Source organism: Urocitellus parryii (genome assembly GCF_045843805.1).
Source record: "Urocitellus parryii isolate mUroPar1 chromosome 13 unlocalized genomic scaffold, mUroPar1.hap1 SUPER_13_unloc_1, whole genome shotgun sequence".
Classification (NCBI taxonomy): Eukaryota; Metazoa; Chordata; class Mammalia; order Rodentia; family Sciuridae; genus Urocitellus; species Urocitellus parryii.
Genome location: NW_027551761.1, coordinates 611,221 through 635,137, shown reverse-complemented (window position 1 = coordinate 635,137; position 23,917 = coordinate 611,221). Strand labels below are relative to the sequence as shown.

Genomic DNA, 23,917 nt, shown 5'->3' with positions numbered 1-23,917 from the left:
GTGTTGCAAAATAAATTATCTAGAAGGCAGCAAAAGTACATTGTGAATGTATATAAAACTGTACAGCGTTCGTTCTCGGATACTCTCTATAGGATTATTGGCTCTCTCTATAGGATTAGTGTTTCAAGTTACGTTCTCAGAAAGAGAAACAAAATGCCCAAGATTAAAGGAAAAAAATATACAAACCACGTGGATTTGACTCCATTAAAAACACTATTGGAAAGTCCTGGCTGAGTCCCTCTGTGGCCGGCAGGTGGCCCTCGCCTGGCACCAGCGACCTCAGTGTCCCAGCCTGTCCTGAGGACCTTGGCGGGCGGACACTCCTGCCCCGGACCAGAGGTCACTGTTGTGCGAGGTGGATGCCTCAGTCGTTTCCTTTAGTTGATCAGAGGGGAGCAGGGACTTCAAAAGCACACTCTCCTGCTCCTCGGTTGCCTGCGGCTGGCTGGGAGGGACCCAGGTGCCCCTCTGGATGGGCCATGGTCTCCTCCTCCTGCTGGGCCAACGAGGCACTGCAGCGTGGGGGCCGTTCTCCCTGCCACCGCTGGTAAAGACTCTGATTTCCTGGCCTCCGGGCTGGTCTGGCAGGCGAGGCGTGTGGCCAGGTGCAGTCTCTGGGCTCCTCCCACCTGGCAGGCACAGTGCCCTCCTGCACTGCGGGCACGTCAGCAGCACTGGTGACTACGGCCCTTGCCGGTGTCCTGCGACTTTCCCCTGGTGTCACGCTGGCAGCAGCACAAAGTCATCATTGATATCGACCATGGGCACGTAGAAAGAGGGCACCTCCTTCACACACAGTGACTTGTGCCCTGCGGGGTCCAGCTCCTGTGCCTTCAGCTGCCACTCCATCCTCTGTGCGGCATTGAGGGCTGCGGCCTCATGCTGCTGCCACATCAGGAGGCAGTTCTTCATAGGGTCGTACTTGTCATCCACGTCCTGTAGCCAGGAGATGAACTGGTGGGCGTTGAAGCGATCTCGTAAGGACTTGTTCTCCTCGCCCTGGCTCTCCAGAGGCATGTTGTAGACCTCAGAGTCCAGCAGCATCGTGCAGGCACTGAAAGGCACTGCCTGGTTGGCGATGGTCCTGGCCGCCCGGCAATGCACCCGCAGGATCTCTTGCTCACACGACACGATCGATCAGCTTCTCCCGCTGGATGCTGTGCTGTAGAAGCAGCTTTCCCCGCACCGTCTCCTGCTGCTTGAACAGCTCCTTCAGGGGCTCCGCCAGGGAAGGGGGGGGGGTGCAATCACAGGGATGTGCAGCTTGCTGAGCGGCTTGCCTTCCAGGAGGTAGGACCTAGTGTAGGTGACGTACTCGGCGTAGCACTGGGGTGCCTGGGGCGTGATGTAGCAGAGGATCTTGCGCTTCTCCTCAATCTTCTTTCGGATCTGGAGGTACTCCAAGTAGGGGTTGGACCTGTGGCTGTGGTAGGGCTCAATGTCGTCCAGCTTGATGGCGTCCACAATGGCGGCCAGCGTCTGCTGGATGACCTCTCGTGTCTGCTGCGTACTTGTGTTCAGCTGCTGCTGCAGCTGCTGGCTGGAGCGCTGGAAGCGGTGCTTGCGGGGGTGCTGGGCCTGGGCATCCTCCTCCTCAGAGGCATGGCCTTTGGTCCTGGCAGCTGGGGTGGGCGTGGGGGCGGGCTCCTTATCAGTAGGAGGTATGCTCTGCTTGCTCTGGCTGGCCAACATCTGAGCGCGGTTCCTGGTCATGTGCTGAGGGACCTCCTCCACCTTGGGGGCTTTCGGGGGCTGGGCAGTGGGCTTGGGCTCTGGATCCGTAGCTTCTGGCTGGAGGCTGCCTGGGGGCCCCTCCACAGGGATGGCAGCAGGGGTGACCTCAGCACTGTCAGGCGTCTGTGCCGTGCCATCAGTGGCAGGGCCGTCGGGTACATGATGGGGAGGTGGAGGGGTCCTCAGTCTTGGTCTCCTCAGCTCCGACCCCCAGGGGACACTGTTCGGGAGGGCCAGGGGCCAGTGCCAAGCCAGAGTCCAAGTCCTCGGGGGTCCTCTCGCCTGCCACAGTCTCTGCCTCTACCGCGGCTTCGAGAACCACGTCCAGCTTTGGCTCCTCTGAGGGCTCAGACTCGGTGGGAAGTGGGGGAGAGGCCTGGTCAGGAGGCAGTATGGGCTGCCCCTCAGCCCCAGGGGCGCTCTCCTCTGGTGGGACGGGACTCCCTTCCACGGGCTCGGTCTGGACATCTGAGGAGTCTTTGGGCTGGAGGGGGAGATCGGGCAGCGAGAAGGGCCCCAGGTCCAGGTCATTCTCGGGGCTGGTGAAGGCGTCATGCCAGGGCACTGGCTCGCCCTGGCTGAGGGCAGACAGGCTGTGGCCACCGTGCAGGAAGCTGCTTTCCAGGGTCCCCAGAGCCTCCACTTGGGTCACCATGGTGACACACGTGGGCTCAGGGGCCACGTCAAGGGGTGCCTCAGGAAGTGACTTGCAGCCACTGAAGAAAGACTCCAGTCTGGCAGAGGTGGCATACGCAGTGGCCCCTTCTGTGGTGGAGACGGCCACAGAGATGGCTCCCGCCCCATCGTCTTTGACCTCCTCCAGGCCCGGTTCGGTGGCTGGCAAGGGGTAGGAGCTGGGGGATACGGGGTATGGGGGCTCTGAGGTGCTGAAGGGTCCTGGAACAGTGATATGCAGGGTCTCTGCAGGACAGAAGTGTTTGGGGGACTCTGGGATCCTCTGTGGAGACTTCAGCAGAAGGTCGGAGCCCACGGGCCAGCCAGGGGTTTTCAGAGGTACTGGCCACCAAGGTGGAGGAAAGGGCCTGCTCCGCGGCAGGATAGGCCCACTCCACCAGCTCCTCGGTGATGACAGTGTTGAAGGGGCCCTCGTCCAAGGGCTCCAGGTAGCTGGGCTCCGGAGGGATGATGGCTGCTGTGGCCTGCTGGTCCTCTGTGGCATCCAGAGGAAGGCCCAGGTCTGGGGGCAGGGCCCCCTCGATGGCTGGGGCCAAGAGGTCGCCCCTAGTGGCAGGGGAAGGCTTGGCTGGTAGGCCAGGGAACACGGCCTCTGGGGAAGGTGCGCTGCTGACCATGGCAGCTTTGGGTGAGGGGAGGCCATAGTCAGGGGAGTAGTAGCCAGGGGAAAGGCAGGCAAACTTCTCTGCTGGAACAGGTGGCAGGGCAGCCTTGTCCTCCATCAAGTGCTGGCCGGGAGAGTCAAAGCTGGAGGTGGCAGGAACACTCTGCTGTCTGAACAGCTTGTCCCCCACACTGAACTCCTCCTCAGGGGTTCTCCTGATGTCCACGGAGATGGAGCGGTACAGGTTTGTGGGGACAGGCCTCGTGGGCGTCTGGCCCGGGTGCTCTGAAACCCCGCTTGAGGCCACAGAAAACCTGTCGTAGAGCGGGGGGAGCAAGCACTGGTGGTGGGCAGCGGGTGCTGGGTGTCGGTACAGTCGAACACCAGGTCGGGGTAGTCGTCGGCACTGCAGGACGGGGTCTGGAGCTTGTGCAGCTTCTCGTAGCTGGGACCCGACTCCAGTGAGGTTGGAGTGGGCACCCCGGCTGGCTGGCTCTGCTCGGTCCCGGGCGAGGCGGGCAGGGCCTCCTTCAGGGGCGGCCCTGCTGACCAGTCTTTGGCCTCGGCACCCAGTCCTGGTGGGGGCTTGCTTTCAGGAACAGGTGGCGTCGCAGCTGACTCCTTGGCCTTCTTCTCTTTGAAGGGAGGGTCCAGCCCCAGGGGCTTCTTGGGCGCAGCATCCAGGCCCTTCTTGCGCATGTCATCCATGGGCTTTGCCTTTTCCCGGAGCCTGGGGTCCCCAGACCTGTGCCGCAGCTTCTCCATCTGCCGCATGCGCTCCTTGTGCCGCTTGTGCCGCTCCTCAATCTCCAGGTCCTTTTGCGACAGCATCCACACAAAGCTGGTCATCATCAGGTCGCCATCCCCCAGCAGCTTCTCCTGGGGCCTGGTGTCCTTCTTGCCTGGGTCTCTGGGTGGCGGGAGCTTGTCCATGCCGTTGCTGATCTTGGTGGGGTTGCCCCTCTCCTTCTCTGTGCCCTCTCGGGGCTTTTCCTTGGGCTTGGCCTCACCCAGCTTCAGGGCCTTCTCCCTGCCCTTTTCCTTGTCCCAGATGGTGGGCCGCGGCTCCTCCTTGTGGTGCCTGTCCCTGTGCTTGTCCTTCTCCTCCCGCCACCGCTCCCTGTGCTTCTCCCTCCTCCTCTTCTCCTTCAGGGAGCCAGGGCACTGGACCCGAAAGGCTTCAGCTCCTTCTCCACTTTCTTGGGAGGCTCCCTCTCGGGCTCGCTCCTCTCTCTCTTCTCAGAAAACCCGTCGGTGGCCTTGTCCAGCTCCTCCTCGCCGTCCACCTTCACAGCGTAGGCCATGCCATAGGCCTCGGAGTCCAGGAAGTCCTTCTCGTACTGGCCGGGCTCCCTCCTGCCCTAGTCCTTGGCCTTCTCCTTCCTCTTGGCTTTCTCCTTCTTGGCCCGCTCGCGTTTGTGGCTCTTCTTGGAGGAGGAGGAGGAGTGCCAGTGCCGCTCCTTCTCCCTCAGCCTCACGGCCAGTCAGGGGCCCTCCCGGGCCTTGTCCTCCAGTGGCTCTGAGAAGGACACCTCTAGGAGGGCGCTCAGGCCGGGCTCGGGGCCGCAGTCTGCAAAGCTGTCGGAGGAGCCCTCGCTGGCCTTGTCGTGCGCCTCCTCCCTGCCCTCCTGCAGCGCCTCCTCCTCTAGCCGCTCCAGCAGGCTGCGCTCCACCTCTGAGACCCGCGAGGCCCTCTGCTCCCAGTCCTGCTTCTCCTTGTGCTTGCCCTTGGCCCTGTCCTCCCCGGGATGCTTCCTCTCCTCCTTGTCTGGTGGCCTCTGCCTGCTTTGCCTCTCCTGGGTGGCGTCGGCCAGGACCCGGTCCTTGTGGTCCTTGTCCCTCTTCTCTCTGTGCTTCTCCAAGGCCTTCTCCTTCTTGTCTCTGCCTGCTTCAGGGGCACCCATGTCCTTCCTCTTCTCTTTGGGCTCCTTGTCCCAGGGCTTCTCGTGGGGCCTGTCAGAGGGGCACTTCCTGTGCCTGTCTGCAAGGAGCAGCTCCCTCCCATCCTCCCTCTCCTGGAGGGCGTCCGCCCTGGGGGCCTCATAGGCCTCCCCTGCCCGCAGCCTGCTGGCCAGGTACTCCTTTTTCTCGTTCTTGCTTTTGTCCGTGAAGATGTCTGCGATGTACCAGCTCTTCTCTTTCCCCTTCTTTTCCTCTCTCTTTTCAGAGGAGTCCTCGGAGGCGGCTGCAGGGAAGGCCTTGTCCTTCCTCTCCCGGGCCTGGTCGAGGCCGGCCCTCCTGTCTCGGTCTCTGCCGTGTGTGTCCTTGCCCTTGCACTTCTCCTTGCCATCCTTTCTCTTCTTGAGGCATCTGTCAAAGTCTCTGTCCTTCGGACACTTCTCGCCTCGGTCCCTGTCGCTGGACTTGTCCTTGTGCCTCTCGGAGCGAGCCTTCTCCTTCTTCTCCTTCTCCCGAGCTGCGTGGTGCCACTTCCAGGACTCCAGGCTCTTGGCGAGGTCGCAGTCGGGCTTGTCCTTGAAGGCGCCCTCGCAGCCACACTCCTTCAGCTCCTCCCTGTGCGGCTCCTCTGGCCGCAGGCGGACATCCTTCCGCTCCCTGGAGCCCTCCAAGGAGTCTCTCCGGTCCCGTGGGTCCCGTGTGCCTTCCGAGGACTCTCTCCTCTTCTTGTCCTTGTTGGGGAGGTAGCTGGGAAGGCCCCGGTGCTTCTCCACCTGGTCCCTCCTCTTCTCTGAGCTCTTGTCCAAGTAGTCCCGGTCCTTCTTTCGGAAGAAAGAGTCTCTGAGATCTCATTTTTCCCGGGCCTTATTGTCCCGCTTCTTCTCCTTACTGTCCTCTTTCACCGTTTCCAAGATAAGTTTGGCCACAGAGTCACTCTTGATGTCCCTGTAATCTGTCACTGGGGAGTCCCAGCTGTCCTCCCCTTTGAAGTCAAAGGAGGAGTCGGAGAGGTCTGAAAATCACCTGTCCTGCTGGTCGTCAGACAGGCTGAGCTTGGTGTCCTCGCTCTCCAGGAAGTGGCCCCGGTGGCAGCAGTCGTCGAAGGCTGCGTCCTCCCTGTAGGCCTTCTCCCTCCAGAGCCTCTCCTTGTCCTCCTTCAGGGTCTTCTTCTTGGCCTCGCCCTTCTTCTCCGGCTTGGGGGGCCGGTCCTGGGCCTTCTTCTTCCTCTCCTCCTTGTATGGCCGCAGCCTCTTGGGGGACTTCTCCTTGCCCAGCCTCTCCCACTCAGCCCTGCCAGCCTGGTCCTTTTCCTCCCGGAAGGCCCTGCGGCCGTCCCTGCCCACGTCCTTGATCCTCTTCAGTGGCTTCTCGTTTCTGAAGAGCCACTCCTTGTCCTCGGGCTTCGTCCTGCCCAGCCTCTCCTCCCTCTTGAGGTGGTCTCGGTCATGCTTCAACACCCGCAGCCTGCCCTCCGCGGAGATGTCGCTGTCCAGGAGGGCGGCCTTGTCGGCCTTGGGCCTGGGGTCCTCGTACTCGTAGGTGAAGCTTTTCAGCTTCAGCTCCTGGCCAGGGCACTGCCCCTTCTCCTTGTTTTTGTGTCTGTTTCGTCTTGTGTTTCTTGATGACTTTTCCCTCCTTGTCTAGCTTGGGCACGGAGCCGTCCACGCTGGGGTGGAAGCTGCCCCTCTTCTCGGGAGCCATGTTCTGCAGGCTGCCCCTCTTTTGGTGCTCTTGCTTCCTCCTCGCAGGCTTTAGGGACTCCACGCTGGAGCCCTTAGAGGAGCAGTCCGACTCGCTTGTCAGGCCGGTGCCTGATGAGTCCGACAGCGAACTGACCTGCAACCAGGCAGGGGAGGACACCGCCTTCCAGCTGTCTGCGCGCCAGTGCTTGCTGTGCTGGTCGGCGTGGCTGGTGCCATGGGACGAGGTGGAGGAGGCTGACAGCGAGCTGAAGAGTGATGTGTCCTTCAGCACCAGGGGGGAGCCCCTGTGGCAGCCCGTGCTCCCCACCGAGTCCCCGTCATCCTGGCTCTCGGAGGATGCGCGCTCGGACCCGGAGGAGCACAGCTTGTCACTCCTCTTCCCAGGCCGCACCTCCTTGCCCTGGGCCTCCTTCTTCCGCTTCTTCTTCACTTTGCTCTTCTCCTTCTGCTGTCTGGGCGCAGGGGGCTCATGGGCCTTTGAGCCGGGCAGGACTGTGTGCGCTGAGAGCCTCAGCTTCTCCCCCGCACCCACAGCCAGACCCGCGTCCTCCTCGTCTGAGGTGTCGGACAGGATGTGATGGGCGGCTTTCTTTGGCGCGGTGGTGCTATTCTTGGCATAGCTCTTGACCTCCATCTTGGGGATTGACACGAAGCTGCTGGCCTTGGGTTCTTTCCTATAGTCTTTCTTCAGCAGATGCTTGTCGTCCACGGGAGGGACCCTGTCCTGCTCATCGTCCTCATCAAACTCATACTCGTCCTTGACAGACGTCACAGTCTTCTGAGGCTCTGGGTTCTTGGCCTTGAGCTTCAGGCCCTTCTCAAACTCAGAGTCTGTGTTGTTGCCATCAACTGAGCTGGAAGGTGCAAAGGATGGGGCGTCCTCCTCCTTGGAGCTCTCCAGGAGGGCAGGGCTGGCCAGCCCCTGCTTCTGGAGAAGCACGTCATTTGATCTATCCCATCTGAGGCCAGCCACAGCAGAGGGAACCAAGAAGTCTGCTCAGAGGTGGGGCTGGCCTCCCGGCAGAGACCGCGGCAGAGACCGCAGCTTCTCGGTGGCCAGGCCCCAGGTGTGGCTCCTGCAGTCCGGAGTTCCTGAAGGCGCCAGGCCCCCAGGAGGCTGGGAGACCCTGCGTGGCCATCCATGGAGCTTTCCTGGCTGGAGGGGTACGTGCCTTTGCCCAGCAGCAGGTTCACCATAGTTGGGGAGTTGGCAACTTTCAGCGGAGTCTCTCCTTTCCTGTTGCTCTGCTGAGGGTTTCCTTCATATCGCAGCAACAACTCTACCACCTTATAGTGCCCGTTGTTGGCAGCGTCGTGCAGTGGTGTGTCTTCATCCAGGCCCTTGGTGTTCACCTCTGCACCTGCGGCCAGCAGCTGCTTGGCGACGTCGTAGCCACGGTTGCAGGCCTCATGCAGCACTGTCCAGCCTGCGAAGTCCTTGACATTGACATCAGTGCCCTCGCTGATGAGCTCCTTGATGCGCCAGGCATCCCCCCTGATGGCAGCACGCACGGTGCAGGCGGGTCTCGCCCTGCTCATTCCTCTTGTTGACTTTGTCTTTGGTTTTTGAGCTAGAGCTGGGCGTTCCCTTCTGACACACTGCAGACTGGGAGGAGTGCTTTGGTGTGGTGTCTACTGGGCTGTTGGCAGACTCCTCAGCTGTCATCTGCATGAGGAGAGCCACCTGCTGGCGCTCAGAGAGTGGGTAGCCAGCTCGGATCCCAGACAGCCCCATGCCGAACAGCAGCCCGGACTTTCGGGCGACAGGCTCCTTCTTGATCCTCTTCCGCTCAGGACCCTGTTTCTCTGTGTCCGAGTCCTTCTGTTCTCCATTGGCCCCCACAGTGAAGGGCAGCTTCCGCTTGGTGGCTCGCTCTCTCACCTCCTTTCCTCCATCACTGCGGTCCAGCTTTGGGGTCTTGGTCAGAGAAACTTTATCTTTATCCTTTTTCCCAGTTTGTCTCTCCACCATGTCACTGCTGGGAGAAAAGTCTTCCTGCTGTGGAGTTCTAGAGCCTGCGCCCCCGGGCATCGTTCTGCTCCCGCGCCTTGTCTCCTCTAGGCCGCCACCGCGTCATCGTCACCAGTCGTTTCCATGGTGGAGAATCAGCGTTGCTGAGGACTGCAATCAACTCCAGCAGGGCTGTGTACTCCGGCTCCGACGGCGGCGCGGCTCGGCGGAGGTTAGGCGGCGGGGAGCGGGCACGGCCCATGCAGCCCGCAGCCGCGATTCCCGGGCCGCTCTGCCGGGCGGGAAGGCGGCGGCAGCGGTGGCGCGGGATCCGGCTGCTGAGAATGCGCGGCGCGCCCAGGCTCGCGCAGGCGCTACTGCGGGGACGTTTGGGCGCGGACTCCGCGGCGGCGCCTCCCCGGCTGGGGCCCTCAGTCCATCGCTCTCAGTATCGGGCGGCCTCTGGCTCCAGGACCCAGCGGCGGCTGCCTCCTCCATTTCTTTAATGATGACACACCTCCCTCCTTTTCTCCATTGCTGGCTACCTTCTTCCATCTTGATCTGGAACTAGGGAAATGGGGCCCAGAGGATCTGGCAGCCACCTACCCTCTGCCAACTCCACTCTGGGAGCCTAGAATCTGGGAGGCAAAGTGGTATATGAAGGACTGGGAATGAGGCAGGTCACAGCTGGGCCACCCATTTTTTGTGTCCTTCCTCTAAATTGCCACTTCATGCCCACACCAAGAGAGGAAGTGGCCAGCTAGGACAGGGAACAAGTTGCCTTCCCACAGTGGAGATGGGGCTTGAGGCTGTTCCTCTGGGTGAGGGTGGCAGGAGTGTCCCTGGGTCTCTGGCAGTGGGCATGGGGCCTCACCTGCTTTCCTGTTTGTTATCCTCTGAACCCCTGGCAGCCCATGCCTTGGCCTCATTCCAAGCTGAGGATAGACTTATGATTGCTGAAGCATAGCCACACCAGCATGGACTCCCTCTGTGGCTCACTGTGGCTAGTGGGGCACCAGTTAAAAATGAACCCTCAAAGAAAAGACAGAGCAAGTGAAGGCAGGTTTATATTCAAAGGAGTAGACTGAGCAGGAGAGCTATGATGTTTGCACAGCTTTGGGTCCATTGGGCACATGAACCTGAATCATCTTCACATGTTCTAGGAGGGCAATTGCAGACACTTTCTGGTCTGGAACTGGCCCTGGGAAGGTCTGTCCTATTGGGGCACTGTGGCCACATCCACCAGACAGTGCTGCATAGGATAGGCTGCCACTGGCCATACTAGGTGTTCCAATGGGCATGTCCAGGATCCTCCTCCATGTTCTAATGGGCCTCCGCTTGTGGTTGGGTGGGTGAGGTCCTCATAGCTGCTGTCCTGAGGCTGGAGTGGGATGTCAGCAATCCAAGTGCTCACAGCACTCAGTTCTCTCCATCTGCCTGTCCCTGCTTCTCCTGGGAGCCTCCAAGCCTGTCCGGGGCCTCTGCTGGGGTCCTTAGGAGTCTACAGGCTCTCCCAGGCCTCTTTTGGGTCATGCCATAGGACTCTGTGCCTTCTGGTTCCTGGTAATGACGTGGAGAAAGGGATACCATCAAATGCCAGAGCCAGCCTAGAAGACACTGTGTGGTCCTTGGATGGCCTGAGGATGTGCCTGGCCAGAGCTTGACAGGGCTGCCCTGCACTTATATTGGCCAGCTCCATCTGTGAAGCTGGGCAGTCCCAGTGGCCCATCTTTCAATTCTTAAAGCAGCTTAATAAGGCCTAGGAACAGTTACCAGAAAATGAGAATAGAGAGGAAATGAGTAGAGGGTGCACAGCCCTTGAATGACTTGTGCTGTCCAGGCCTGGGTACCACACCAGCATGGATCCCCACTGTGACCCACTATGGCTGGCTAAGAACAAGTTAAAAATGAACCCTGAAAGAAAAGACAGAGTCAGGTTTGTATTCAAAGGAGTGGACTGAGCAGGAGAGCTGTGGTGTTCACACAGCTTCCTTCAGGAGTAAGAAGTGCTGGAAATAGGGCCTGGAACCCAGGCTGCCACTGCAGCCTGCACTGTTGCTTATTAACACCCTGGGCCTCACCTTCCTCAACTATAAGATCCAATACCTCCCTCCTGGTGAGGCTGTCATCAGGTTTTGCTAGCCCATCTACAGTCCTCACAACAGGACTGTGTTGTGACACCTGGGACCAGAACTACTGTGCTGCCTCACAGATGAGGAAAAGAGGGCCAGGATGCATGTGATATAGCTAGTTGTGAAGAGCTAACAGAGGCCATATCATTTCTGTGGAACCCAGGCCAGGGTCCCTCGAAGGTAAAGTGGACCAAGAGAAGAAGCTGGAATAACCCTGCTGGGATACAAGCCTTGGGTCAGTTATTTCCAGAGAGTTCCTACCAATCCAGGAGTCTATCTCGCTCTCCTCCCCTTTCAGAGGCCTCTCCTGTATTTCTGGCCAATTCAGAGCCACAACACTGCAGCAGAAAGAGGCTGGCCACTGAAAGCAGCCACCTGTGAGTGGCCTGAACTTCTCTGGTGCTCACCTCTCCTGCCTTGGTGCAGATGGCCTGAAGTGACAGAGTTCTGCAAAAGTGTTCTCAAGAGCAGATGTCAGCCTGAAGGAGTCAGAGCTCAGTAAGATGTGATGGGCGATTCTGAGCCAGACTCTGGACACACCCTTCCTGCCCAACAGTCTGGGAAGCCCTCACACCTCAGGCCCAGCTTTCCAGATATTAGGAACAGCAGCCACTGGTGTGTGGGTGACAAAGATGCCAAGAACCTCAATGTTGCTCTGAAACAGAGGAAGAGGGTCCTAGGGTCCTCCCCACATGAGCAGCTCTGCCCGGCTTTTCTGAAGACTTCACTCACTGTGGCTGGTGGGGCACCAGTTAAAAATGAACCCTCAAACCACTGCTCTGTGACCCCAATTGAGCTGACAAATGGTGATAAGTATAGGAGCATGTGCTGGACCCCACCTGTTGCAAGGGCTCTGGGATCTGGAACCTGCAGCAGCATCAGGTTAGGTGCATGGCTGTCTCCATGCTCATCTTGTGGCCCACAGAGATGTAAAAAGGCTTGGTGCTATGGCTGTGACTCTTCAGGGCCTATAGCATGAAAGGTAGGTCAGAGAGGTATGGGACACATGCCCTTGGGTCCAGGCAAGCCACAGGGGCTAAAGGCTCTGATGAGGTCCTGGGTGGCAGCAGGGAACTCTTGGACTCCTGGCCCTTAGGCTCCTTCCCAGTGCCTGTCCCCAGGCACAGTGGGCAAATGCTGACAGCAGAGGGTCTGAGGTGCATGTGTGTGAGTGCATGCACTTCCTCTGACCTGGCAGAGTAGGTGAAAGTCCAGGAGAGTCACCATTCCCAAGACAGTACCAGAGTCTTCTGAGAGAAGGAATGCATCTCCTCCAGTCCACAGAAGCTGAATCTAGAAAATGGGGAGAAAACTTTCAGAAAACATTTTTTCTTGCTGAAGGGCTGATGTAAGCCTCTTCCTCTTAAAAACCCAGTCACTATCCAGGAAATAAAAGGGCTCTATCTTGGATGGATGCTGAATCTAAGCAAAGCCATCTGCTAAGATAGCCCTGAGTGTGCCTAAGGCCCCCATCTGACCTCACAACAGGGGCTTTGAGATGGGCAGCAGCTCACCAGGGAACACAGCACTGGTAAATACAGGAGTGGACTAGGACCACTGGGCAATAGGCTGTGGCCAGGAATGAGCTTCTACCTTCCTTCTGCTTCCTCTCCTACTAGGAAATTGGGCATGTGTGGGTCACCTCCATACTTTCCTTTGGAGGGGAGATGGTGGGGCCAGAGTGGGTCACATTGGCCTGGGTAGAGTCTGGACCTCCACACCCTCCACTGATGTTTATAGAGTGCACCACATAGTTGCCTGAGCTGGAGGAAAGGACAGATGGGGTCTCTGCTCTTGGAATTTGCTGCCCAATGGAAGAGCCAGAGTGTTAATGTCACCTCCCCAATTCAGACTGCAGGGCCAGAGGAGGGAGATGCAGGGGTGAGAAAGGGTGTGGATGCAGTCACAGGCAGGAGCAGCAATCCAAAGCACAGGCAGCCCCATGAGCAGGGTCTGGAGGCTGAGCTATGTGAGCACTCCAGGGGGACAGGCAGCTGGGATGGCATGGGGGTGACTGGAGAACATAACCTACAGTAACCTACAGAGGTGGAGATGGAAGAGATAATCACAACAGGGGGAGGAGTCCAGGAGCCCCAGGGGTTGAAAGCTATAGGCTTGGATGTACCACCCAGGGCCTCATGGAGGGAGGCACCCAGAGAATACCAGGTGTGCTTTACTCCAGGCCAGGATCCAGGGACACAGGGGTATGCAGGAGGTAGCTGACCCATCCTTCCCATCCCCAGGGCCATTCCAGGCACATGCTGGCTGAACCCAGGCTGTCCAGGCCTCTTTACCTTCCTCTTGTGCCGGTATTTTTCTCCAACCCATCTACCTGCAGGAGTTTCTTGGCCACTTCAATGCAGAGCAGTTCTGTGAGAACGCTGAAGTAATAGGCCACCTCAAAGGTTGGCAGTGGGCAGAGGAGGGTGAACTGGGGCAGTGAGGTTGGCCAGCAGTAAGCTATGCTGCCTGCAGATGGGCACAGGTTGAGGGATGAACAGAATCTCATCATCTGCAGAGGAGCAGAGCACTCAGAGACCAGACTCCAAGACCCTCTCTGCCCTGACTTCATTGGTGAGGATGGTGCAGAGGAAGCCTTCTGCCTTTACAGGTCCAGTAGCCCAATTAGCAGGCTCACAACTCTTCACCCTGTTCTTCCTTTCATTTTATGGCAATTTCCTTCTTCCTCTCCCCTTTGCTGCTGCCCTCAGTCCTATGCATTTGTTTCCATGGCCTGGGTGCCCATGCCCAAGAGCAGCCTGCTGGTCCCAGGACTAGCATCCAGGTCAACATGAGTTTACCCTGTGGCTTTGGGGCCATGGGGTCCAAGGGTAGTGGCCAGGATGACCATCAACCTCAGCACCTTCCTGGGAAAAGGTCCTGGCATCCACAGGAAATGGCACTCCTGTTTAATTATGGACAGAGGCCTGACTGTCCAGCTCAGGGATGTTGGTGAGGGTGGGGCCCTGAGCTCAAGCCCTGTGACTCTTCACAGTGGCCAGGTTGGCCCTGGACCATGTAGGTTGGCAGTGTAGGGCTGCTGTGGAGAAGAGAGGGTAAGCAGTAAAGGTGGCATAAAAGGGGGGCTCTTCTCTGGGTGGGGGATCTGTCCTGTGTCTCAAGGCCTTATGGTGAAAATGAGTCCAGAAAGGAGCCATCAAAGCCCTGCTGGCAGCAGGTGCTCTTTCCATGGGGTTGGAAGTGCCCTCTCTGGTCCTTCTCAGCACCCACCCTGACCTCTTTTGGGAATAAGATTACCTTGATTGTAGAGCACCAAATTTCCATCCATAAGGAGGACCTACAGAGCCACAGGGGAGTCAGTCAGCTAAGCTGATCTTCATTCCTCAGTATGGGCTGTCCTTGGGGCAGCAGGAAGAGGAACTGCCACAGGGGTTCAGCTTTTTAGAAAATTCTCTTCTTTTCTGGTTATGGGTGTTGGTGACTCACAGGGGCTTTCCCCTTTGACTATGCAGAAGCAGAGGGGCCACTTTTCTTCCCTGAGATGAGGCACTTGCCTGGGGCATGAGGCCTGGCTCCTTCTCTAGCCATTACACCAAATACACCAGGAAGGGCAACTCTTGAAAGGCCATGAGGCTACCCATTTAGCTCTCTTCATATACCACCTGCCACCAGTCATGCAGGCCAGCAGGTGCCTGAGGCCATCTGCTTCCTGCCTCCATTTTCTCTGCCCTGTTGCTCACTGCCAACAACCAACCTCCCATCTCTGCCCCACCCATGGCTTCCTTCTCTGCCTCACCCATGGGTGGGTCATGCAAGGCAAAAGATTTGAAGGAAGTGACAAGATAACCTTCCCCAAAAATGGTGTTGGGGATTGAGTATGATTTCAGTTCAAAGGTGCCCACCTGGGACCTGGTGTGTGTGAGGATCCCCAACCCCTTTTCTTAGGAGCTCTTCTAAAGGTGGTGGTTAGCCTCACCCCTGCTTGCCCCTTCCCTCCTGGCCTTCTTGTAAGTCAACACTGACTCCTCCACCACCTGCACAGGCCACCGGAGGCTCAAAGACAAGGCACAGGAAGGCACTAGCATGAAGGCAACATCATGTGGACACTGAGAGAGATGGGGAAAGCTGGATCTCCTGGAGGCTGTGACAGTGAGGTAACCACACTGGCTTTATGAAGAGACCTCTAATCATTTATAAAGGTGGGCATGACCTTAGAGCTAGGAAATCTGAGAGAATAGGGTTTTCCAGGGACAGAGCACTTAGAGACACTGAGGGAGGAAGGGAGTGCATATTGGTGTGGAGCCACAAGAACAGCAGATGAATTGACTCTGAAGAGTTTGCACATGTTGCTAGGAGGTGTGGATGTGGAGGACAGAGAGTCCAGATGGCCCGGGCTTTCTGGAATAACTGGGAACAACCCAGAGAGCTTTTAAAGTTCAGCTCCTTTTCTTAGGACTTCTCTGGCAAAGAGACTGCTTCAAACCCAAAAGACCCTGCCCCACAGTGGAAGGGGGTGGCTGGTTATAACTGTAGAGCATATAGGTCAACGTCTGCCTAGAGCACATGAGGGTGGGGCTCTTAACTCTGTCTTTTCATTAGTCTCACTGGCTGGAGCTACTTTGCAGCCTGGTCTGTTTCATTCCCCACAGTGACATCTGTAACAGGCTCCTCTTATGTCATGGGCATGGGAAATGAGAGGGGCTTTCCTTTCTTGATCTCTGGTTTTTGGAGGTTGTGTGGAGAAATTCTAAGCAGTCACCACCATCCTATGGGGACCCAGGATGCCCCTTGTGTTCCTGTGGAAAGTCATCTGTAGGCTTCAGCAGTCCACCCTGCTTGGGTTCACTAAGAATAAGTTTCTCTGGTCTATCATTAGAGTGGACCCTCCCCACTTTGAGTCATTTGCAGCTAAATTTCTTACCAATTTACTGATGAAAAGGATAAGAGACAAGTCAGCTTCCAGGCTAACAGAGAAGTCAGTTCTCTTAGGTGGTTTTTTTTTTTTTCAGTTGACAATCCAGCCTCCAGAGAGTGATATACCTAGCCTAATTCTCTCTTTAGATCAGGATCAAGCTTGTCACAGTTACAAAGGATTCATTTCTGTTTTCTGAAAAAAATATTAGGATGTCTGTATAAACTGGCCATAATTTAATGTTGTTAAGCTGGTTGGAATGCCTTCCCATGCAATGAACTCACCCCTGCCTGGTTTTCCCTGACTGGATAACAGCCCTCTCCGAAACTTTAATGGTGTCTCATAAATCTTGGCTTTCCCTGGCCAGATAATGACCCTCTCTGAGGCTCTAATGGCTTTCCTTCATAAATTCTGATGTCAGGGCCAGCAAAAAATATGAACTAGCCTTTGTGTTATGCTTGTCATAATTTTTTTATCTGTAAGATCCTCAAACATCCTTCTGTGTAACTTTCTGGACTATAAAGCTGGGCTTCTAGAAAGCTTAGCTGCTGTCTTTGGCTCCCATGATTGTTGGGAGAGGCAGCCCAGCTGGTTGAAATAATAAGCTTGCTTTACTTTGATTTTAATTGGTGTCAGTGGTCTTTTCTTGTGTCGTGGTCTAACAAGGGGACTCCTGTCTCAGAGACAGTGATTCTGCCCATCATGGGAAACAGGGAGTTTTTAAAGATGTTATTCAGACAAAAATGAGATTAGGGAGGAGAGATCAAGGAGGATAAAGGTCAGGGAAAAGAAGTTTTAGAAAAAAAAACATAAGTTTCATAGCAACAAGGAATATAGTCAAAAACATCAAGTGAACACCTGTTACACCACCATTTGCAAGGAAGTTTATCTTGCAGGCCCCACACATGGGTGAGGAAGAGAAGGGAGCCATGGTTGGGTCAGAGAGAGGAAGTTGGTTATTGGCTGTAAACTGAGCAATAGGGCAGAGAAAATGGAGGCAGGAAGAAGTGGCCTCAGGCTCCTGCTGACCTGCATGCCTGGTGGCAGGTGATGTATGAAGAGCGCTGAATGGGTAGCCTGATGGCCTCCTATGCGACAGGACAGGCCTTTTTGGCCTTCTGAGACTTGCCCTTTCTGGTGGATTTGATACAGTTGCCATAGGAGAAGGAGCCAGGCCTCATGCCCCAGACAGGTACTTCCTCCCAGAGGCAGGAAGTAGACCCTCTGCTTCTGCCTGGGGTAGGGAAGGCTCCCTGGAAGCCAATATCACTCAGAGTCAGAAAAGAAGAGGATTTTCTAAAAAGCTGGACCACTGTGGCAGTTCCCCTTTCTTCTGCCCCACGAACAGCCCAACCTGAGGAGTGAGGGTCAGCCTAGCTGACTGTGATTCCCCTGTGGCTCTGTGGGTCCTTTTTCTGGGTGAAAATTGGGTGTTTCATCACTGAGGTAATCTTGCTCTCCCAAAAGAGAAGGTCAGAGGGGCCACTGGGAAAGACCAGAAGAGGGCGTGTCTGACCCCATGTAAGAGCATCTGCTGCCAGCTGGGCTTTGTTGGCTCCTTTCTGGACTCATTTTCACCATTGGCAGTAAGACCACAGGACAGACCCCACCCAGAGAAGAGCCCCACTTTCACCCTACCTTCACTACCTACCCTTCTCTTCCCCATAGCACCCTACATTGAGCCATCTCCAGGACCATGGTCCAGGGCCAACCTGGCCACTGTGAAGAGTCACAGGGCCTGAGCTCAGGGCCCCACCCTTACCACCATCCCTGAGCTGGACAGTCAGGCCTCTGTCCATAATCAGACAGGAGTGCCATTTCCTGAGGATGCAGGGACCTTGTCCCAGGAGGGCTGAGGTTGACGGTCATCCTGGCCACTACCCTTGGACCCCATGGGCCCAAAGCCAAAGGTTAAATTCACGCTGACCTGGATGCTAGTGGTGGGACCAGCAGGATGCTCCTGGGCATGGGCACCCAGGCCATGGGAACATATTCATAGTCCTGAGGGCAGCATCAAAGTGGAGAGAAAGAAGGAAATTGCCAGAAAATGAAAGGAAGAACAGGGTGACATAGAGTGACTGTGCTGATTAGGCTGCTTGGGCTGCCCCAACCTCACCCATGAAGTCAGGGCACAGAGGGTCTTGGAGTCTGGGCCCTGAGTGCTCTGCTGGTCTGCAGATGGTGAGATTTTATTCAACCCTCATCCTGGGCTCACCTCCAGGCTGCATGGATTACTTCGGCCCAACCCTACTGCCCCAGTTCACCCTCCTCTGCCCACTGCCAAGCTTTGGGGTGGCCTGCTACATTGGTGTCCTCACAAAGCTGCCCTGCACTGGAGTGGCCAAGAAACTCCTGCAGGTAGACATGCTGGAGAAGAGTGCCCTGCAAAAGGAGAAGGTAAGGAGGCCTGGACAGCCTGGGCTCAGCCAGTAGCTGCCTGGAATGGTCCTAGGAGGAAGGACAGGTTAGCTACCTCCCGGACACCTCTGTGTCCCTGGATCCTGGCCTGGAGTAAAGCACATCTGATGTTCTCTGGGTGCCTGTCTCCATGTAGCCCTGGGTGGTGTATCCCAGCCTGTGGCTTGCAACCCCTGGGGCCCCTGACTCCTCCCTGTGCTATGATTGCCTCTTCCATCTCCACCTCTGTGCTGCTGCTGCCACACTCATGTAGATTATTGTAGGTTATGTCCCCAAGTTACCCCCATGCCATCCCAGGTGTCAGTCTTTGGACCACTGCTCCTGCCTGTGACTGCATCCATACCCTTTCTCACCCCTGCATCTCCCTCCTCTGGCCCCACAGCATGAACTGGGGAGGTGACATTAACACTTTGGCTCTTCTATTGCACAGCACATTCTGAGGGCAAAGACCCCAACTGTCCTTTCCTCCGGCAGAGGAGCCTGTGTGGAGCACTCACTCCATAAACATCAGTGGAGGACATGGGGGTCCAGACCCTTCCCAGGCCAATGTGACCCACACTGGGCCCATCCTCTCCCCTCCAGAGGAAAGTGTGGAGGTGACACACACATGTCCAAGTTCCCAGTAGGGAGGAAGCAGAAGGAAGCTAATAGCTGAGTCCTGGTCACAGCCTGCTGCCAGGGTGGTCCTGTGTGCCCTGGCCCACTCATCTACTTACCAGTGCTGTGGTCCCAAGTGAGCTGCTGCCCATCTCAAAGCCCCTATTGTCAGGTCAGATGGGGGCCTTGGGCACACTCAGGGCTGTCTGAGCAGATGGCTTTGCTTAGGTACAGTATCATCCAGGATAGGTCCCTTCCCTTTCCTGGCTTGTGATTGGGTTTTAAAGAGGAAGGGGCTTGCCTCAGCCCTTCACCAAGAAAATACAGTTTTTACAAGTTTTCTCCCCATTTTCCAGAATCAGCTCCTGCAGGTTGAGGGAGATGCGTCTTCTGGCAGGAGGTTCTGGAACTGTCCTGGGAATGATGACTGGCCTGGATCTTCACTCTACTCTGCCAGGTCAGAGGCACTGCATGCACTTGCATGCATGCACCTCAGACCCTCTGATGCCAACACACACTCACCCTGCCCAGGAACAGGCACCAGGAAGGAGCCTAAGGGATGGGAGTCCAAGAACTCCCTGCTACAACCAAGGACCTCGTCAGAGCCTCCCTGTGGCTGGTCTGGACCTAGGGGCATGTGTTCCTGCAGCTCTGACCTCCTTTCCATGCTGTAGGCCCTGAAGAGCCATAGCCACAGCAACAAGCCTCTCTACATCTCCATGGGCCACAAGATGAACCTGGAGGCAGCTGTGTACCTGATCCAATGCTGCTACAGGTTCTGGATCCCAGAATCCTTGTGCCAGGCAGGGTCCAGCACATCTCCTCTACTTCTCACCATTTGTCAGCTGAGCTGGAGTCACAGAGCAGTGGTTTAAGGACAAGATGGCTCTGGGCTGAGGGTAAGTCCATGAGCCCCTTGCTGGGGAACCTTGTGTGTACACATTGGGCCCTGGAGGCAGGAAGGTAGACCAGAAAGATGCAGAGTTCCTAGGATTCTACCTGAGATTTCCTGCCTGTGCCTCAGAAGCTACTTAGCCTAACACTCAGCTTCTCCCTTACTTGAGCCTCCGGCACCTGGGTACCAGGTTGTCTGGAGGATCATTTTATGTAAGCTCTAATGGCAGAGTGCTCCACCAGTCCCCAGTCAGGAGCAGCCCTCAGCTGGAGACCCTTGCAGAAACACTGGGGGCGAGTGCTAAGGAAGACCCATGTTGGCATCAGGAACTCCAGGGTGTTGCTATGCCAGGTACCCAGCACCTAAACTGGTGCTCAGGTCAGGGGATCAGCACTCTGGTGAGCCAGTTGGCTCAGCTGTGTTAGAACTCAGCCTGCAGCTGAGCACACAATGCTCACAGCTCACCTTCACATTCATGATGAGAGGACACCAGTCACATACTAGTATGTGTTCCACAGAAGCTGTAAGGTGAAAATCCATGAGAAGCCATCCTCAGGAAGAGAGAAATCCTGGCTCAGGAACAGTATTTGCAAAAGCTCCAGGGCAGGTAGGAGTTTGATGTGCTCAGGCAGCTCAGCCAGAGCAGGGAGGTGTAAAACCAGGAGCCAGTTTGTGTCTAAAGCTTTCAGATTGCAAATATCACTGCAGAGACTCAGAGCCAGTGTGTGGGGCTTCAGATCTGCCTTCTTCAGGCAGCAGCACCCTGTGTGCTACCAGGACCTTGGGCCTTTGGGAGGAGCTAGGGGCATGGTCTGTTCCCGAGGCCCTGCCTTCCTCAGCCCAGCCCTGGAGACTGCTGAGGGGTTGGGCAGAGGGTCCAGAAGCCTCCCTGCTGTCTGATGTTTCCTGCTTTCCTATAGCCTGTGCTGGGCTGATGGAGGTAGTCACCCAGCAGAGGGGCCACAGGCTACACACACTGGGTCTCAGTCCTGCCTTGGCCTGGTTGCAGGTGTGCAGAATGGCCTCCAGGTGGCAGCAGCAGCCTGCAAACCACCAGGCACAGGCTCCTGGGGCAGATGTGCCAAGAGGTGGTGGATGAGTAGGCTTGTGGGTGTCCACCAGCAAGAGCCTTGCTCTCTCCCCATCCAGGCTGTTGCTGGAGTCTTAAGCACATGGGATGCCAAAACTGAGTGTGTTGTCAGCCCTAAGAGGACTTTCCTCTTCCATTCTTTCCCAGTGGCATAATGAGAAAAAACAAAACAAAACAAAAAACAAGGAGATTTTCTCAGAGACCCTCAGCCCCAGAACTTTGGGCTGTGCTCTCCCAGACCTGCTGGGTAGGCCTCTGTCCTCTTCTTAGCTTACCACAGAGCGGCCTCCTGTTCTTACAGGTGAGGGGTCAGCCACATGAGATGTCCTTTGACCACCTAGAAATAGGCAGGGTCATGTGCCTTGAGCTGAAGAAGAGCCCAGCAAGTCCTGGACCCACACTTCAGAGACAAGCCACCTGCTGGAATGGGTGAGTGTCCTACAGGCTCCACATTTTCTTCCTGGGCCCACTGGCCTCTCAGCCCTCCTAGATAGTGTGAGAGAGGGTATTGGAGTTGGGTCTCCCTCCCGCTTCTCTGGTGGGCCCCTGGTCATAGATGCTGCTGCCCTGCCAGTGCCAGGTGCAAATGCTCCTGCCACGCTGGGCTGCTGCCTGCCAGACACCCACCACCCACCCCAGCTACTTTCTCACTAACTGAAGCAGGAGCCATCTGGGGATTAGCTGCTCCTGCCCATGAGTCACGAGGCCCCAGAGGTCAGCTAAACCAATCTGAGCCACGATTGGGAGGCTTCTTGAGGCCAGGGTCCCACTTGGGACTCTGCCCTGTTTCATATTCCTCTCCACCTGGGTTGTCCCAATCTCCACCTGCAACCCACAAGCCCTCTTTCACTGTGGTAAAAGGTAACCTTGCTAAACTTTCTAGAGATGGCAGGAGGCACAAGAACACTAGTTGGAAGGTCAGACTAGCTCTGCTGGGAGTCCTTCGAAGAGAGTGAATTCCCCAGTAAAGCTGGGCAGAGCTGCTCATGTGGGGAGGACCCTAGGACCCTCTTCCTTCATGTCAGGACCTCAACACTGAGGTTCTTGGCATCCCTGTCACCCACACACCAGTGGTGGCTGTTCCTAATATCTGGAAGTCTGGGCCTCTGTGGGAGGTGTGAGAGCCTCCCCAGGCTGTGGGGCAGGTAGAGTTTGTCCAGAGTCTGGCTCAGAACCAGCCAGCACATGTCACTGAGTTCTGTCTCCTCTAGGCTGTCATCCACTATCAAGAACATTTGCAGGACTCTGGGACACTCCAGGCCATCTGGACCAGGGCAAGAGAGGTGAGCACCAGGGGACGTTTAAGCTGCCAGCAGGTGGTGCTTCCAGAGGCCCAGTCTTGCCCTGCTGCAGTGTTGTGGCTCATGACTGGCAGGGAACACAGGAGAGGTCCTGAAGGGGGAGGAGAGTGAGATGGACTCCTGGCTTGGTGGGAACTCTCTAGAAACATCTGGCCCAAGTCCTGTCCCCCAGCAGGGCTACTCCAGCTTCTCATGGCCTATTTTATCTTCAAGGGACCCTATCCTGGGTTCCACAGAAAGGGCATGGCCTCTGGAGACCCTTCACAGCCATCACATGCATGCCGGCCCTCTTTTCCTCCCCTGTGAGGCAACACAGTAGTTCTTGTCCTTGGTGTCACAAAGCAGGCCTGTTTAGTGACTGTCAGTGGGTTAGCAAAGCCTGATGGCAGTTTACCAGGAGGCAGGTATTGGGTCGCACCGTATGATTGAGGAAGGGGAGGCCCAGGGTGTTGATAAGCAGCAGTGCAGGCCACAGTGGCAGCCTGGGTTCTAGACCCTGTTTCTGGCACTCCTCACTCCCTGAGGGAAGACTGTGTGAGGTGTCCAGGGCTGGATGGCACAAGTCATTCAAGTCCTGTGTATCCTCTGTGCTCATTTCCCCTCTGCCCTCATTTCCTGGTGACTGTTCCTCAGCCTTATTAAGTTGCTTGGAGAACTGGGAGATGGGCCCCTGGGACTTCCCAGCTTCACAGTCAGGTCTGGCCAACCCAAGTGCAGGGTGGTCCTGTCAAGCTCTGGCCAGGCCCATCCTCAGGCCTTCCAGGGACCTCATAGGGTCTCCTGGGCTGGCTCTGGCATTTGATGGCAGCCCTTTCTCCATGCCATTACCAAGAGCCAGAAGGCACAGGGTCTAAAAGCATGCCCCCAAAGAGGCCTAGGAGAGCCTACTGACCCTCAAGGACCACAGCAAAGGCCCCAGGACAGACTTGGAGGCTCCTAGGAGCAATAGGGCTAGGGCAAGAGTAAACTGGGTGCCATGAGCACTTGGGCTGCTGGCTTTCTATCCCAGCTGAGGACCTCACCCACCCAACCTCAGGTAGAGGCCCATTCGAACATAGAGGAGGACACTGGACATGCCCATTGAAACACCCAACATGGCCAGTGGCAGGCCATCTTCTCCAGAATTGGTTGGTGGGTGTGGCCACATTGTCTCAATAATACAGACCTTCCAAAGGCCAGCTCCAGGACCAGAAAGTGCCTGCAATCTCCCTCCTAGAGCACATGAAGAGGATTCGGGTTCACGTGCACCATTGACCCAAAGCTGTATGAACACCACAGCTCTCTTGCTCAGTCCACTCCTTTGAATATAAACCTGCCTCCACCTACTTTGTCTTTTCTTTCAGGGATCATTGTTAACTGGTGCCCCACCAACCATAGTGGGCCACAGAGGGGGTTCATGCTGGTGTGGCCATGTTTCAGCACCCACAAGTCTGTCCTCATCCAAGAATGAGGCCAAGGGTAGGAATGGGCAGCTAGGGTTCAGAGGATGCCAAAAGGGAAGGCTGTTGAGGTCCCATGCTCATTGCCAGAGAGCCAGGGATACTCCTGCCACCCTCACCCAGAGACACAGCCTCAAGCCTCATCTCCACTGTGGGAAGGCAGCCCTTCCCCCACCCCATCTGGCCACTTCCTCTCTTGGCATGGGCTTGAAGAGGCAACTGAGAGGAAGGGCACAGTGGGTGACCCACCTGCAGCCTGTCTCATCCCCCATCTTTGTTTTCCCCTCAGACTCCAGGCTCCCAGAGTGGAGTTGACAGAGGGTAGGCGGGGCTGGCTGCCAGACCTGTGGGCCCTGTTTCCCCAGTTCCAGATCAAGATGGAAGAGTGTGGCCAACAATGGAGAAGAGGAGGGAGGTGTGCTGTCCTTAAAGAAATAGAGAATGGTGAGAAACCATGTCCCTGAAATGTCCTGGTCTATTCCCAAGCCACATTAAGCCCAGACCAGAATGTCCAGGTAAATGCCATCCCAAGGGACACTGACTGTCACACATGGTAAATAGGGCAGACTAGTGTTATCAGTAAGA

At 56.5% G+C, this 23,917-nt stretch overlaps 1 protein-coding gene and 1 pseudogene across 1 annotated transcript; both read right to left on the bottom strand.

Annotated features, from left to right (window-relative positions):
* Positions 1 to 720: 720 nt before the first annotated feature.
* LOC144251302 (ankyrin repeat domain-containing protein 11-like) lies at positions 721 to 8,668 on the bottom strand. The gene is given in 10 exon segments (XM_077794329.1): positions 721 to 1,137; positions 1,139 to 1,240; positions 1,243 to 1,891; positions 1,893 to 2,735; positions 2,737 to 3,367; positions 3,370 to 4,188; positions 4,191 to 6,535; positions 6,537 to 7,547; positions 7,763 to 8,148; positions 8,150 to 8,668. Coding segments are annotated over 10 exon segments (7,722 nt in total).
* A 96-nt stretch (positions 8,669 to 8,764) lies between these two features.
* Positions 8,765 to 14,309, bottom strand: LOC144251284 (endonuclease V-like; annotated as a pseudogene).
* Between the last annotated feature and the right edge of the window lie 9,608 nt (positions 14,310 to 23,917).